Source organism: Sus scrofa, chromosome X (assembly GCF_000003025.6).
Source record: "Sus scrofa isolate TJ Tabasco breed Duroc chromosome X, Sscrofa11.1, whole genome shotgun sequence".
Lineage (NCBI taxonomy): Eukaryota > Metazoa > Chordata > Mammalia > Artiodactyla > Suidae > Sus > Sus scrofa.
The window spans coordinates 103,805,366-103,817,989 of NC_010461.5; the positions used below are offsets into that span (position 1 = coordinate 103,805,366).

At 38.3% G+C, this 12,624-nt stretch overlaps 1 protein-coding gene across 1 annotated transcript; it reads left to right on the forward strand.

The window, feature by feature from the left end:
• Positions 7,727 to 9,843, forward strand: PRR32 (proline rich 32). Its single transcript, XM_003484154.4, has 2 exons — positions 7,727 to 8,183; positions 8,943 to 9,843. The coding sequence occupies exons 1-2, from the start codon at positions 8,164 to 8,166 to the stop codon at positions 9,817 to 9,819; spliced, it is 897 nt and encodes a 298-aa protein (XP_003484202.1). The 5' UTR covers positions 7,727 to 8,163; the 3' UTR covers positions 9,820 to 9,843.

A 12,624-nucleotide genomic window follows, 5' to 3' on the forward strand; every position in this document is an offset into this window, starting at 1 on the left:
AGTATGAGCTATTTAAGAAATCAGTAGCAAAATTTTCAAAGTAATCTTCAACAGATATGTGTGTGCAGGAGTGAACAATTCCAGAGACTTTGGTTAAATGTACATTTTCAACGAAAATGACAGCAAATTTGTGTTCTCTGACTTGCAAGCATGGGAGGCCCTTATCAGTACACTTTGCAATTCTCAAGAATACAGCCCTAGTAATGGGATACCATACATTATTTGGCATTCCCCAAAGAAGAATTCTTAAGATACCTATTGTTTAGTCCAACAATAATCTTGACATAATCTTCTTTAGTATGTTTAACTTTCTAGACACAAGATGTTTAGTTGTTGTCTCACATCATTGTTTCTGGGTTCTAAAATTTAGATAAAATATGTTTAGAAAATATATATTTAACAACAAAACAACCAATGGTGAGGCACTTAACCTAAGACATGTGCCCTTAAAATATTTTATTGACATATGGAATATATTTATGCTTATAATAATGCACATGTTAAGTTCACAGGGATGACATATAATGGCACATTTCTTAATACATTCTCTTTGCATCTTTAAGTTTTAAAGACTCTATGGCATCAGTTTTCATTTCATTGCAATTTCCTGACTATTATGGTGGTATATTCAGTATGTTCTCAGGTAATTGCCATGCAATGATTTTATACTTAAACTACACTGCATTCCCTCTAATCTTTAATTTTGTATTGTAATATTTTTTTTATAATAGAAAGTTGAGTAGCATCTCCTAATGAATTCACCTAAACCACAGGGTGAAAAAAAAAGACCTTGCTGATGTATCTCATCTTAGCTTGGATTTGGAAGCTAGTTGAGAATATAAAATGTAGCTTCTGTTAGCAAATTATAAGGTGTGTGATACAATGAATACTGAAAACTTTATATTGGCAATTCCAAATCTCTTTCCTGTGAGTGATCCAAAGCTCAAGACTAAACAAATATAATTAGGTTTTGCTGCGTAAAGTTATTGTTTGTTTAAATGTTGTAATCCTCTTACTAAATATAATCTGAAATTTAATTTGGTGACAAGTAGTAAATACTGAAAAGCATGTGAGCTTTCATCGAGTGTATCTGGTATGCACCACCTTTGATAAATTTTGTATTTGCATATTTAAAACTTCTTTACTGTTTCTTGAAGTCCGTGAAATCACAGTGAAAACTTCTTGGAAATACAAGCTGGAGATGGCAGAAAATCCAAATTGTTATTTTAATCTTATGGTGATCACACAATTGTGTCATATGATGCATAGTAGATGCACACCTAGAAATGGTATTCTTTCAACTGAGTAAAGACCCTAGGGAAAGTCTTTAAGGGACCTTCACAACAGAACTGAAAGTACCCAAATATAGTAATGGAGATTTTTTTTTGTTGCCAGGATAAAAATAAAGTCTGATGAGTTTAGCAAAAATAAGAACTACTGCTTTTATTTATTACTGATAGAATACAAAAGGTCATCACGAGGAGAATTCAAAGCAAATCTCGGGCCACTGTCAGCACTGAATAGAGAAAAGACATTGGTTCCTTTCCAGAGCAATTGGAAAAGCTCCCAGTGGTCCTACAGAGCTCTGAGCTCAAGCAATCCAGCAACTGGACATACCATACGTAATGTTAGCTGAAGCTCCCTAGAGTGTGCTTGAGTCTCAGCACATAGCCTTCAGTCCAAAATAATCTGACCAGTTAAAAATACATAAAAGAGAGCCAAAGAGAGAGAGAGAGAGAGAAAGAAACAAAAAACAAAACCCAACCAAACAAAAAATACCCAGAGGCATACAAAAATGAGGTGGCTACACCAAGTAAAAACAAAGGGAAAATCTGACTTTGAAGCCAGGCTTTGGTAGCAATTTTCTATATGGCTCTAGCCAAAGGCCAAAGGTGAATCAAAGGTCTGTGACAAGTATCTGAGGTAATTCCACTGGAAAGACAATTCTTTCTTAATTTCTAAGACCCTGAGGCAAGGGTTTCACCTTGTTTTAGGTTCAAATAGTCTGGATATTACTTTAGATCTCTGAGATAATATTTTTTGTTTGTTTTAAAATAAGGTTATTGTTTAGTAAAATCACACTATTTGGCTTAAGAAAAAACATATGACATAGAAAGATGCAGGAATGAAAATAAAAATCCCTTGAAATTCTGTCTATAGTTTTTAGGAATGGATTTAATTTGAAAGCATTTTTTTTCTATTCAAATCTCATCCATTGTTCAAAGTAGAGCAGCAGTTCTATCTCTTTTGAAAAACCCTCTGTGATTAGATTGCTTCTCTCACCCATCTTTGCTTTTGATTAAATTCTAAAAAGAAGGAAACATTCCACAGTTATTCATTTGATAGGATTTATTTTTATTTTCCCTAAATTAATGTAAGCTGTTCAATTCAAAACATATTTTTATCCCATTTACTGTAGCTTATATAATATTGATAATACAGGAGACATTAAATAAGTCAAGAATTGTTGACCTGTATTGTACAACTCATATCTATCTTAAGGATTTACAAGAGGAGACAAAAAAAAAAAGGAATCTGAGTAATTTGATCAGGATTGAAATTTCCTTGAGATTTGGGAGCAACTTTATCAATTTACATTAAGAGATGCACATTTAAAAACTATGTTTGGTTAAATAAGACATATGTCTTAAAACTTTTTAGTCTAGAATCACTTTACACTCTTAAAAATAATATTTCAGGACTCCAAAGAGTTTTTGTTTAGTCAGTTGCTTAGACCTAGAGAGTAAGTGTCCACCTGAAGGCTGGGTTCATCCTCAAAAATTTAGGCTTCAAGGCTGTAAGACCATCTAGTCAATATTTCTCTATTGTGATCCAAAGACCACCACATCAGAATCATCAAGGATTTAAAATACAGATAGATGGACCCCACTACAGATCAGCTAAATCAGAATCTTAGAGGTGGAGCCTGGGAATCAGTTATTTTAGTAAGATCCCCAGGTGAATCTGTTACTCACGAAATTTAGGAACCACAGGCATAAATAAGTGCTTAGGTCACCTGAAATTTGCAATAGCCCACACCTCCGCTTGCTCTGGTTTGGCCATATACAGAATGATCCAGTGTCTCTGGATGGGTTTAACACTTCAGTTCAGATATTACTATAGGGATCTTGAAACTTTAATGTCTGAGTGGGATTCTTCCTTTATCTTCTAGTAATTTTAGAAGAGACACTTTCCCGTTGCCTGGCCTTCCAGAGTCTGATCTTCTCTTCTAATGAACTCTTTCTCTAAATAAATACACACATATCAATTCATTTCTTTAAAATCAGGAAGTAGAGCATCTGAAATACTTCAAAAATAAAGGCAAATAGATGATGCCGGAGAACTTGAGATTATCCAAGACCTTTGAACACAGACTTTTGTTAGCAATATAGGCACATAGCATAATTCAGGTAAGAATTAAGAATGTATCTCTGAATGGGCTTCATTACTATTATTGATTCTGGGTTTCATCAGCAAATTTTCTGGCACACTGAATTTAGTCAGTCTATAAAAATGTTAGACTTTCTCCAGCAAGCTCTTTATTTGACCACTTGAGAGGGGTGTGTGTGTGTGTGAGTGTGTGTGTGTGTGTGTGTGTGTGTGTGTGTGTAGTAGTAGTAGTAGTAGGGGGACAGGAGCAGAGCAACTACTAGAGTGGAGAAAAATCTATTTTTTTTCCTCTAAAGTAGCTAATTGTTCAGAGACTCATCAGTCAAATCTGCACTATCAAGAAACCAAGCAACTTTCTTTTTGTTAGGGTTTTCATTCTAATTATCACAGGGGTTTTCAGTGATTCCTGATGTGAAACATAAGATCCTGAAGTCCAATTAAATATACAGTCAAACACAAAAATGCAGGCTTTTTATTCTAACATTAAATACAACAATGGGTGAAATTTATGTAGTATCAATTGAAAAGTTTAAAGCTTTTTACACCATGGGTTTTTTAAAAATATGGTGGTTAATCCTCCCTGCCTTAATGATTCAAGAAAGGAAAAAGGCCTTATGAGTAGGTGAAATAGATGACTACTTAAGTCAAAATTATGACTCAGATCTGATCCCTGGCCTGGGAACTCCATATGCCACGGGGTGGCCCAAAAAAAAAAAAAAAAAAAAAGAGAAAGAAAGAAAATTAGAGTGATCTATGTTGAAGGACCTTAGATAGCTCCTGGTAACTTCTAATTTATACAAGAAAAAAAAAACTGTTTTGGAATCATTACCATAAATTACCTGTTTTAAAACAATTAAAAAAAAAATCTGGGAGTTCCCTTCATGGCTCAGTGGTTAACGAACCTGACTAGTATGCATGAGGACAGCAGGTTCAATCCCTGGCCTTAATCAGTGGGTTGGCGATCTCTAGCGTTGCCGTGAGCTGTGGTGTAGGTAGCAGACACGGTTCAGATCTGATGTTGCTGTGGCTGTGGTGTAGACTGGCAGCTACAGCTCCGACTTGACCCCTAGCCTGGGAACCTCCATGTGCTGTGGGTTTGGCCCTAAAAAGGCAAAAAAGAAAAAAAAAATCTGGAGGAAAGAACTTCAGAAAACCAATAATAGTCTACTGATCTTCATACAAATAGGTCTGACAGCAAGGCATGTATTGCTAGTTGCTTTTGCCAGTTCAGGGAGTGAAATAATCACACTCTCACCTGCTCACCCTCATCACTTACCACACAGAGTTTGCAGGACAGCTGGTGACAGAGAGGACAGGAGTCCTGCCTATAGTTGTGCAACTGAATAATTCTGTCTGGCCCATTCTGGGGGAGTGCCATGCCTTCATTAATCTCATGCTGTTTAACACACTGAATTAAATAGCAAGGAAAATAATCTGGTCTATCTTCCAGAAGGACTTTTAGACATCCTAAACTTTCAGAGCTTTCCACAGGCATAGCAACATTACATTTTGAAAGTGAGTTAATGGGTGAGATCTTTTGACAATCGTCTCTCTAGAGATCAGCCTGACAATCTTAACAACTCCTTATTAGCCTGATGGAAACAGAGAAAATCATCCTTATGTCTCTATCTCCTGTATTCTTTTTCTGGCAAAAAAGAAAGGATACTCTGCCTGTACTTGTACATCTGAAAAATTTCTTTGAAAAACAACCAACAAGGTCATTTTGGCAGTACAATCACATTTTTAATGATCTCATAATTGCTGGGCAAAAGTAAATATATCCTTGTATGGTTCTCACTTAGCATTTCAACAAAGTCCTCAACACATTTTGGGAGTTATGTGAGCAATATCTGGAGCTGTGTCATGAGGTCAGAGGTCATGGGTAATGAAAGGCATTTATAGCTTAGCTACTTTCACAACTAAGCTACTTTTTGGCAAGTCTTCAACTTCCATTACCCATTTTTTTCTCCCCAAAGCAGTCGCTCAAAGAATCAAAAAAAGCATACATTTTATTACTTCATTTTCAGAGCTCAATGGATAACTGGGGCAGCTCAACAGATTTTTGTCAAAAGGTAGGTTTTGAGATGATTCTAATTTTACCTTTAAGTATAAAATCTGAGTGCCTTCAAGAATTCCCTTTTGAGAATTCTCTAGTGGCCTAGCAGGTTGAGGATCTGGCAGTATCACTGACGTGGCTTGGTTCACTTCTGTGGCGCAGGTTTGATTCCTTGGTCCAGGAACTTCCTCATGCCTCAAGCGTGGCCAAAAAAAAAAAAAAAAAAAAAAAAAAAGTTCCCTGTTGGTTACAACTTTACTAATTGGCTCATTTAACTATCTCTAGAGGGTCAAAATGGCCCTTGATATTTCTATTTCTGCCAAATATAAGCCCAATTCGGATAAAAATCTGAAATACAAAATTCCAAAAATTTTTCTTCATTTCTACCACCATATCTGGTCTTGACATAGAATGCCATCACCTCCTCTGTCCATATATATTGTACCCATCTTTCAAAACACAAGTTAAGCCCCAACCCACATGAAATATTTCGCAAATACTTTTCACCTAAAGTTACAGTTCCTTCTTCTGAATTTCCACTGTGGAAAACCATAGCTAATAGTTTGTATCTATTCTTCTTTATGACATTCTTCAATTATTTTATAGATTTTTTTTTCTCTCCACAGAAAGTTGAACACTCCTTGAAGCCACTACCAATTGCATATTTAACTTCTGTGGTATAATCCACACTAAACCAAATAGTGAATGCATGCAGTAGGTATTCAGTAAACATTCCTTGCCTGAAAGCAAACAACTTGCAAGGCAAAATCCAAACTAGAATCCATAAATCTATAGTACCTATTATGGTTTTGGAAAATTCTAAACCATCGTTGGCTTTGTCACCATGTCCCACTGTTTGGTGTCTATATTACATTTCACTCTCACATAATCCAGTTAAGGTGATACTTTACTAAATATGCATTTCTAGGTAAAAGCAGCCGATGATTGCAATAACTCAATAGTCATAAAATGGTTTCCTGGGGATCCCTTGCCATTATTCAGAAAAAAAATACCTTTCCAACATAAACTATGTAAATATGACTTACCAACTACTAGCAGGCATTAGCCCAAGTTTCATTATTCCCTCTGATACGGTAAGTGTTAAAAGGGTTTTAACACTCTATGGCAATTATATTGCTAATAATAAGTTTTCTTTTAAATAAGGACATGGAAATGATAAACTGAAGACAAACAGAAGCTAAAGCTGGAGAATCAAGAGATTTCTTAACAGTGAACCATGCTAGGCAAGTGAACAGATTCCTCTGGGAGAAGTGTTGGAAACATGCCCCTTTCATCTTTCAATGAGATAAAGAAAACTTGATAGTTTATAGACAGGGACAAGGCACCCTGGCAGGAAGATGTGGACTTAGAGACCCAAAAGGTCATTTCTATTATGAGTTTGTTGCTTCACAGCAGTGACCGTTCTTTTGCATTAGTAGCTTGCACTTACCCACTGTGCACACGCACACACACGCACACAAGTACATTCCACATATAAACTGAAACTCTTGGTCTTTGAGTTTGTTATCTTTCCTTAAGCAAAAGAAATATAGATAACCGTTGAGATGTCAAAATGTAACAGCACATACAGCATATTCTGATATTGAGAATAAAGTTATTTTAAGGTCTTTGATGTCTAGTCTGAACCAAACAAATCTTAGGTAAATTTAAGGAAGTTGGCCAAATTTAAGGCTTTATCCTAAAGCAAGATTAGTAATCTTAGATAAGGGGATGTCCAGCAAAATTTCAGAGCAATTAATGTGTAGCTCATTGGTAGCTGAGGAAGTATACTTGCTTAAAGTGGGGGAGGAGATGAAATTTAGGCTGAAAGAACAGAAAGTGCTTTATGCAAAAAGTTACAAGGCAAAATCTGAGCTAATATTTGTAAATTGATGATACCCATTATAGCTTTTATCTCCCCTTCCACTTGCAGAGATGTTTGTAGGGCTCTATTCTGGGAAATATGTATGCACACACACACACACACACACACACCCCACAAACCATACTGCACCAAAAAACTAGAAGGTAGGATGAAGGGAAGAACTGCATGCAAGCTGAGGGGCCAGAAAGTAAAAGCCAATATGATTTTTACATGGATTTTTTATAGTGCTATTCTTATTTCATCTTCACAAGAAAGATTCCGATTGCAAAGCAATTTAACCCCCAAAACTCTGCTCCCCACCAAGTTAATAGTATGCACCCCCCAAACTGGAAATTTAAATTACAAGATTAGGCATGGCATTCTGCTTAGACTTCGTATTTCCAACCTGGAAGAGGAGATTCGACAATTACCTTTTTAAAATAAAACTTCAGAAATGACTCTTAACAAAAGACCTTGCCACTATGATTCTTCTAAAATCATCTTGAAATGATTTTTCTTCGCAAGGGGGTTGCTACAGGGTAAATGCAGCGAATGCCTTTAAGTTCATCTACTACTGTGCAAAAAGGAATCATACATTTAGCTTCAAAGAAGTGTCACAGATTTATCCCCTCCTCCTCCCAGCTCCTTTTCACCCTCCCTTCCCTAGCAACTGGTAACTTCAGAAAGAGGACTCCAAATCTAGAAAGAAGCAGTTGGTCCCTGGCTTCATTCGACTTGCCAAGCTGCTCTAAGGCAGAAGCACCAGTCATTTCTCCAGACTGAGTCGGCCTGTGTGGGCGTTCAGCTGGTTTTCTCCATCACCTCAAGAAGGCTTTCTTGATCAAATTTCTCCATGGCTTGTACTGAAAATGTGTAAGTACAAAACTGAGTACAACTGTTGGATTTGAAGGCAAAAGGCCATTTGAATTGTTTCCCTGTGTAAGTGCGACAGGGAAGGCAGGGCATGAATTCAGGTATTAAGAATACTGGATTTAGGGTGGCTGTTTTTCAATGTAATTTTGAAACAAAAGTTGCAAATCTTTCATCTAAATTGTGGGGTTTATATATGAGGAAATTCTTACTCTCGTGGTACTAGTTGTATGAAAATTTAACAAAAGTCAATCAATGTAAATGGTGACTAATGCTTCCAAAAAGAGAAACGAACTGGACTGTTAACATAACTAACTTTTCTTTGACTTCGGCGGAGGAAAAAAAAAAAAAAAAAGTTTTCCCTCATAAGACTTTCCAGAGCACTTTAAATGAAGGGTTTAGTGGATCTTACTGGGACAGCAAGAGCTGACGTTTCCTCTGTTTTTACGGCATGCCTGCTCACTGCAGCCTTTGAGGAAGCTATCTGGGTCTTCTAGGCTTCCTCGTTGCCTTGAGGAGTATGGGGAACCGGGTGGACCCACAGGCCAGCCATAAAGGGAAACCACAAAGCCTGGGGCTGAACAGGCCTTCTGATCTGGGGCAAGGGGGCTGAAAAAGTATTTGCTCACTACACCGGGAGGAGATCGGGCTCTCCCTTTTCCCACGGTGTATTCCAGACAGTTCGATCAATCACATATTTCACATCTTTCCTGATCACTGCCTTTCCATTTTTGTTGACTTATTTATTTCTGTTTTTGCAAGCCTTGGAGCGCACGCCTCTTCAGCTACAGCAGTAGCTGCGGAAGAACACGCAGACCGGGAGCCGCGCCCGGCTGTGCAGCTCCAGTGTCCGAGTTCCGCGCTACAGGGTAATTCGGAGTCCTGGGGCCACCCTCGCCTCCCGCTTAGACCTCCCTTCGGTGTGCTGACCGATCTGGCAAGAGAGCAACTGGAGCGCCCCTCGGAGAGAACAGAATCCTGCATTCCTGTCAACTGTTCCAGAGCTCTCAACCCCCTGTACCGGCTACCACCTGCTGCTGCGGAAGAGGCCTTAGCAACAGCAGAAGTAAATAGCTCTGAGGGGCTGGCAGGCCAGAGGCAGAGGGGACAGGATTCTATTCATGTGTCCCAGGAATTCTCTGGCGGCCCCCCCGTACTGATGGTGGGGGGGACGAGGGTTAGCAATGGGAGCACTGAGAGAGGTGGGAGTAGTGCAAGGTTATATGTGGCTTTGCCTCGGGGTCAAGGATTCCTTCCATCCAGGGGCCCCCAAGTAAGAGGCCCTCCACACATCCCCACCCTTAGATCGGGGATAATGATGGAGGTGCCTCAAGGAAGTAAGAGAATGACCAGCAAGGAAAGCTTGGCTCAAGTTTCTTTTCCACCGGGAGGCCCGCGGCACTCGGTGGAGAATTGGCTAAGGCCTGTTCCCTTGTCATCCAGCACTCCAGGTGTACCTTCCTGCGCTACTGCTCATTGCTTCATTCCTCCTCGACCTCGCAGTTTTAATCCATTTCTGGCTATGCCTATCGCTTTTGCTCCTCCCCCGCTATTTGGTCCTCTGATGCCTTCCTATTTTGCCAATTTCCCTTCTTGGGGAATGCCAGCTCCCGCATGCTCAAACAGAGAGAACAACTGATGGCAAAGGAAAAAAAAAAAAAAAGGAGGAAAAATTAACGGTTGTGCAAAGAGGTGAAAGTTACTCATTTACCTTTTTATATTTGAAACCACTCACACTCTTACACCCTGTTTACCACTCCTGTGCCTTACATACTGGGAAATTCAATAAAGACTCTGAACTTTGAAATATTGTGAATTTTTTTTTTAAATGCCACTCTGGGAGCCTAAGCCTCGGATTTTTTTTCTACTTTTAAGGAAATTAAAGCAGTAATGTGCCAGTGTTTTCTAAGTAGCTTAGCTGAATCCCTACCACTGGCTTGCAGCTGTGACTGTGAGGAGGAGGGGCCAGTGGGTTCTTGTTAGACTTGGCCAAGTCTAGGGTGGGGGATTCCTACCTACCTAAGGCTCTGGGGGTTGTTCCCTGCAGGACGGGTGAATGAAGATAAGGCCCAAAAGACAGACACAAATCCAGATAATAGATAAAAACAAAAACCACAAACACTAAAAGCAGCCAGATGAGACTAAAGTGAGAGAAATAGAGCCAACCTTTCAGAGCCAGATAGTGGCAGAACCAGGCTGAGAGGTCAGGGAAGAAATGGGGCAGAGGAAAAGGGAGATTTCTAACCACTGTTTCAAACAAGAGCTAGTATTTGTCTCTCAACATTTCACCATTGCTGAGTACATGGTATATATAAGGCTGGCTTAATAGAAGTCCATGGACAAGGCAGAATAGGGCTGATCCCTTCACCTGTTCTCTGAACAAAGGGCTACTATATAATCAGACTTTTAAAGGCAAATGAAAACACTTCACTCACGCAGAATTATTTTCTCTGATACTTCTATGTTTGTATTCTTCATAATGTGCTACATTCTTCTCATTATCACAAGAGCATCAAAATGCCCAGGCGGGAGCTTTTTCAAATTCAGGTGGTAAAGATATGGGCACAGCCTGCAGGGTGGAAGGATGGCCATTCTGACCACTATACAATTTAACACACCCAGTATTCTTAAAACACATTGCCACTAAATTAGACATTTCTTTAGAGGGTGATTCTTGCAATGAACGTTGTTCATGCCCGGAACTGGTGATGTAGGTGATGTAAGCAGTCGAACAAAGGCTGAGGAAACCTACAGATCCAATAGGTACCTAGTCTATAAGCAAAACCATGACTGTGTCTTTAGCACTAGTTGTGGGTACTTTGCTACTCTGGGAAAAAAGGACTCATGGATCCATGAAGTTTTTTTTTCTCCATTTGTTTCATAATAGATTGTTCTAAATTTACAGGTGGTAGTGAAGGCTTAAAAGGAGCATCTGGAGAGTGCTTGCTAAAATTCCCCTCACTCTGTAAGTCCTGAAGCTGGCGCAATTCCATCAATTCGCTGTGGTGGGTTGAGCAGAAATATTCAGCAAATCATTTGACAGCTGCTCACTATGAGGTAGCTTAGTCCCAGTGTACCAAACACTTATTGAATTTTCAGCCTTAATGAACAGAGGAGTTGGGCATGCTTATAGTCATCAAAAATATCTTTTGAGCCAGATGTTAAAGATATTTTGACAAGAAATCAAGTTGTTGTGTCAACGGCAGTGCTGCATCTCTGGAGAGTTGCCAAAAGGTGTGGTAAGTGACAGCAGAACAGGATACATTTTCCTTCTCAAAGGAAGTAGCTTCGATAAAAGCTCAGAAAGACTTTACTCACAATTACAGCAATCCATGACAAATCCACTATAACAAGAAAGTGCCACCAACACAATATGCTCTTTTTAAGCCCTCTGTTCTCTTTCCTAATATCTTGTGCGTGTTATTTTCTGTGCCGTTTCAAAACACCAAACACCTGTAGTAAGCAACAAAAAATAACTATTAGCAAATTGAGGCACTGAAATTTTATTTATACCTCTGTGGTGTAGGAGAAATACATTTTCTTTAGTTTATGCAGAGCTCTGTGTCTATACAACAGGTTTCGAGTAAAAGCAAATCTCAAATAAGCCTGGAATCCTGTTGTTAAATGCAAGTGAAATGCAAATATTTTTGTCTATTCTCAGCTTCTGTATGGAAATATTGTATTACTTTATTATCATAGATGCTAGCATCCTCAATGACAGCAGAACACCCATTTTAAACATATGATTTGCCTTAAAATAGATATTTTTAAATTATTCCGGTACGATGTGCACTAATATTAATCCCACACCAAAATATCCTATTCATTTTGGAAAGTGCACATAATTCAATATAGTCAATGCTCCTGAATATATGTGTTTTCTCTCTCTTTTCTGTGGCTTAAATATCTCCTAACCACAAAAGGAAATGATAAACATCAACAAAGTAGCCCTTTTTTCTGATGGTAATGGGAAGGGGTTAAGTATTTCCTATTCTAAGTTATAATCATTGTCACAAGAAGATTCATGTTGTAGTGTTCATTATTTATCGTTCTCATTATATTCTTTGTCACAAGACTGCAGCATCAGAATTTTAATGTCCTATATATTCTCTAGAAGATAATAATAAACTGTACAACTTTGACCTTTTCCATGTCCCAAAGTGTGATTCATTAGCCATTTCTATTTTCCACTGTTTACAATTTCTGTAGCCCAATAGAAGAGGTACACACGCAGCCAATCAAACTGTACAATATTGAAAATGTTAAAGTTGAAATTATGAAATTTTTAAAATGTATAGTTTTTCATAAACCAGAAATACATTAAAATTACACCTTATTCTTATGAGAATTGTTATAACAAACACTAAACAGGACCAAAAAATTTATTTTCACTAAAGTCTTAAGGTTGAGATCATATTTACTATCTCTGTCTACCATGGAACAA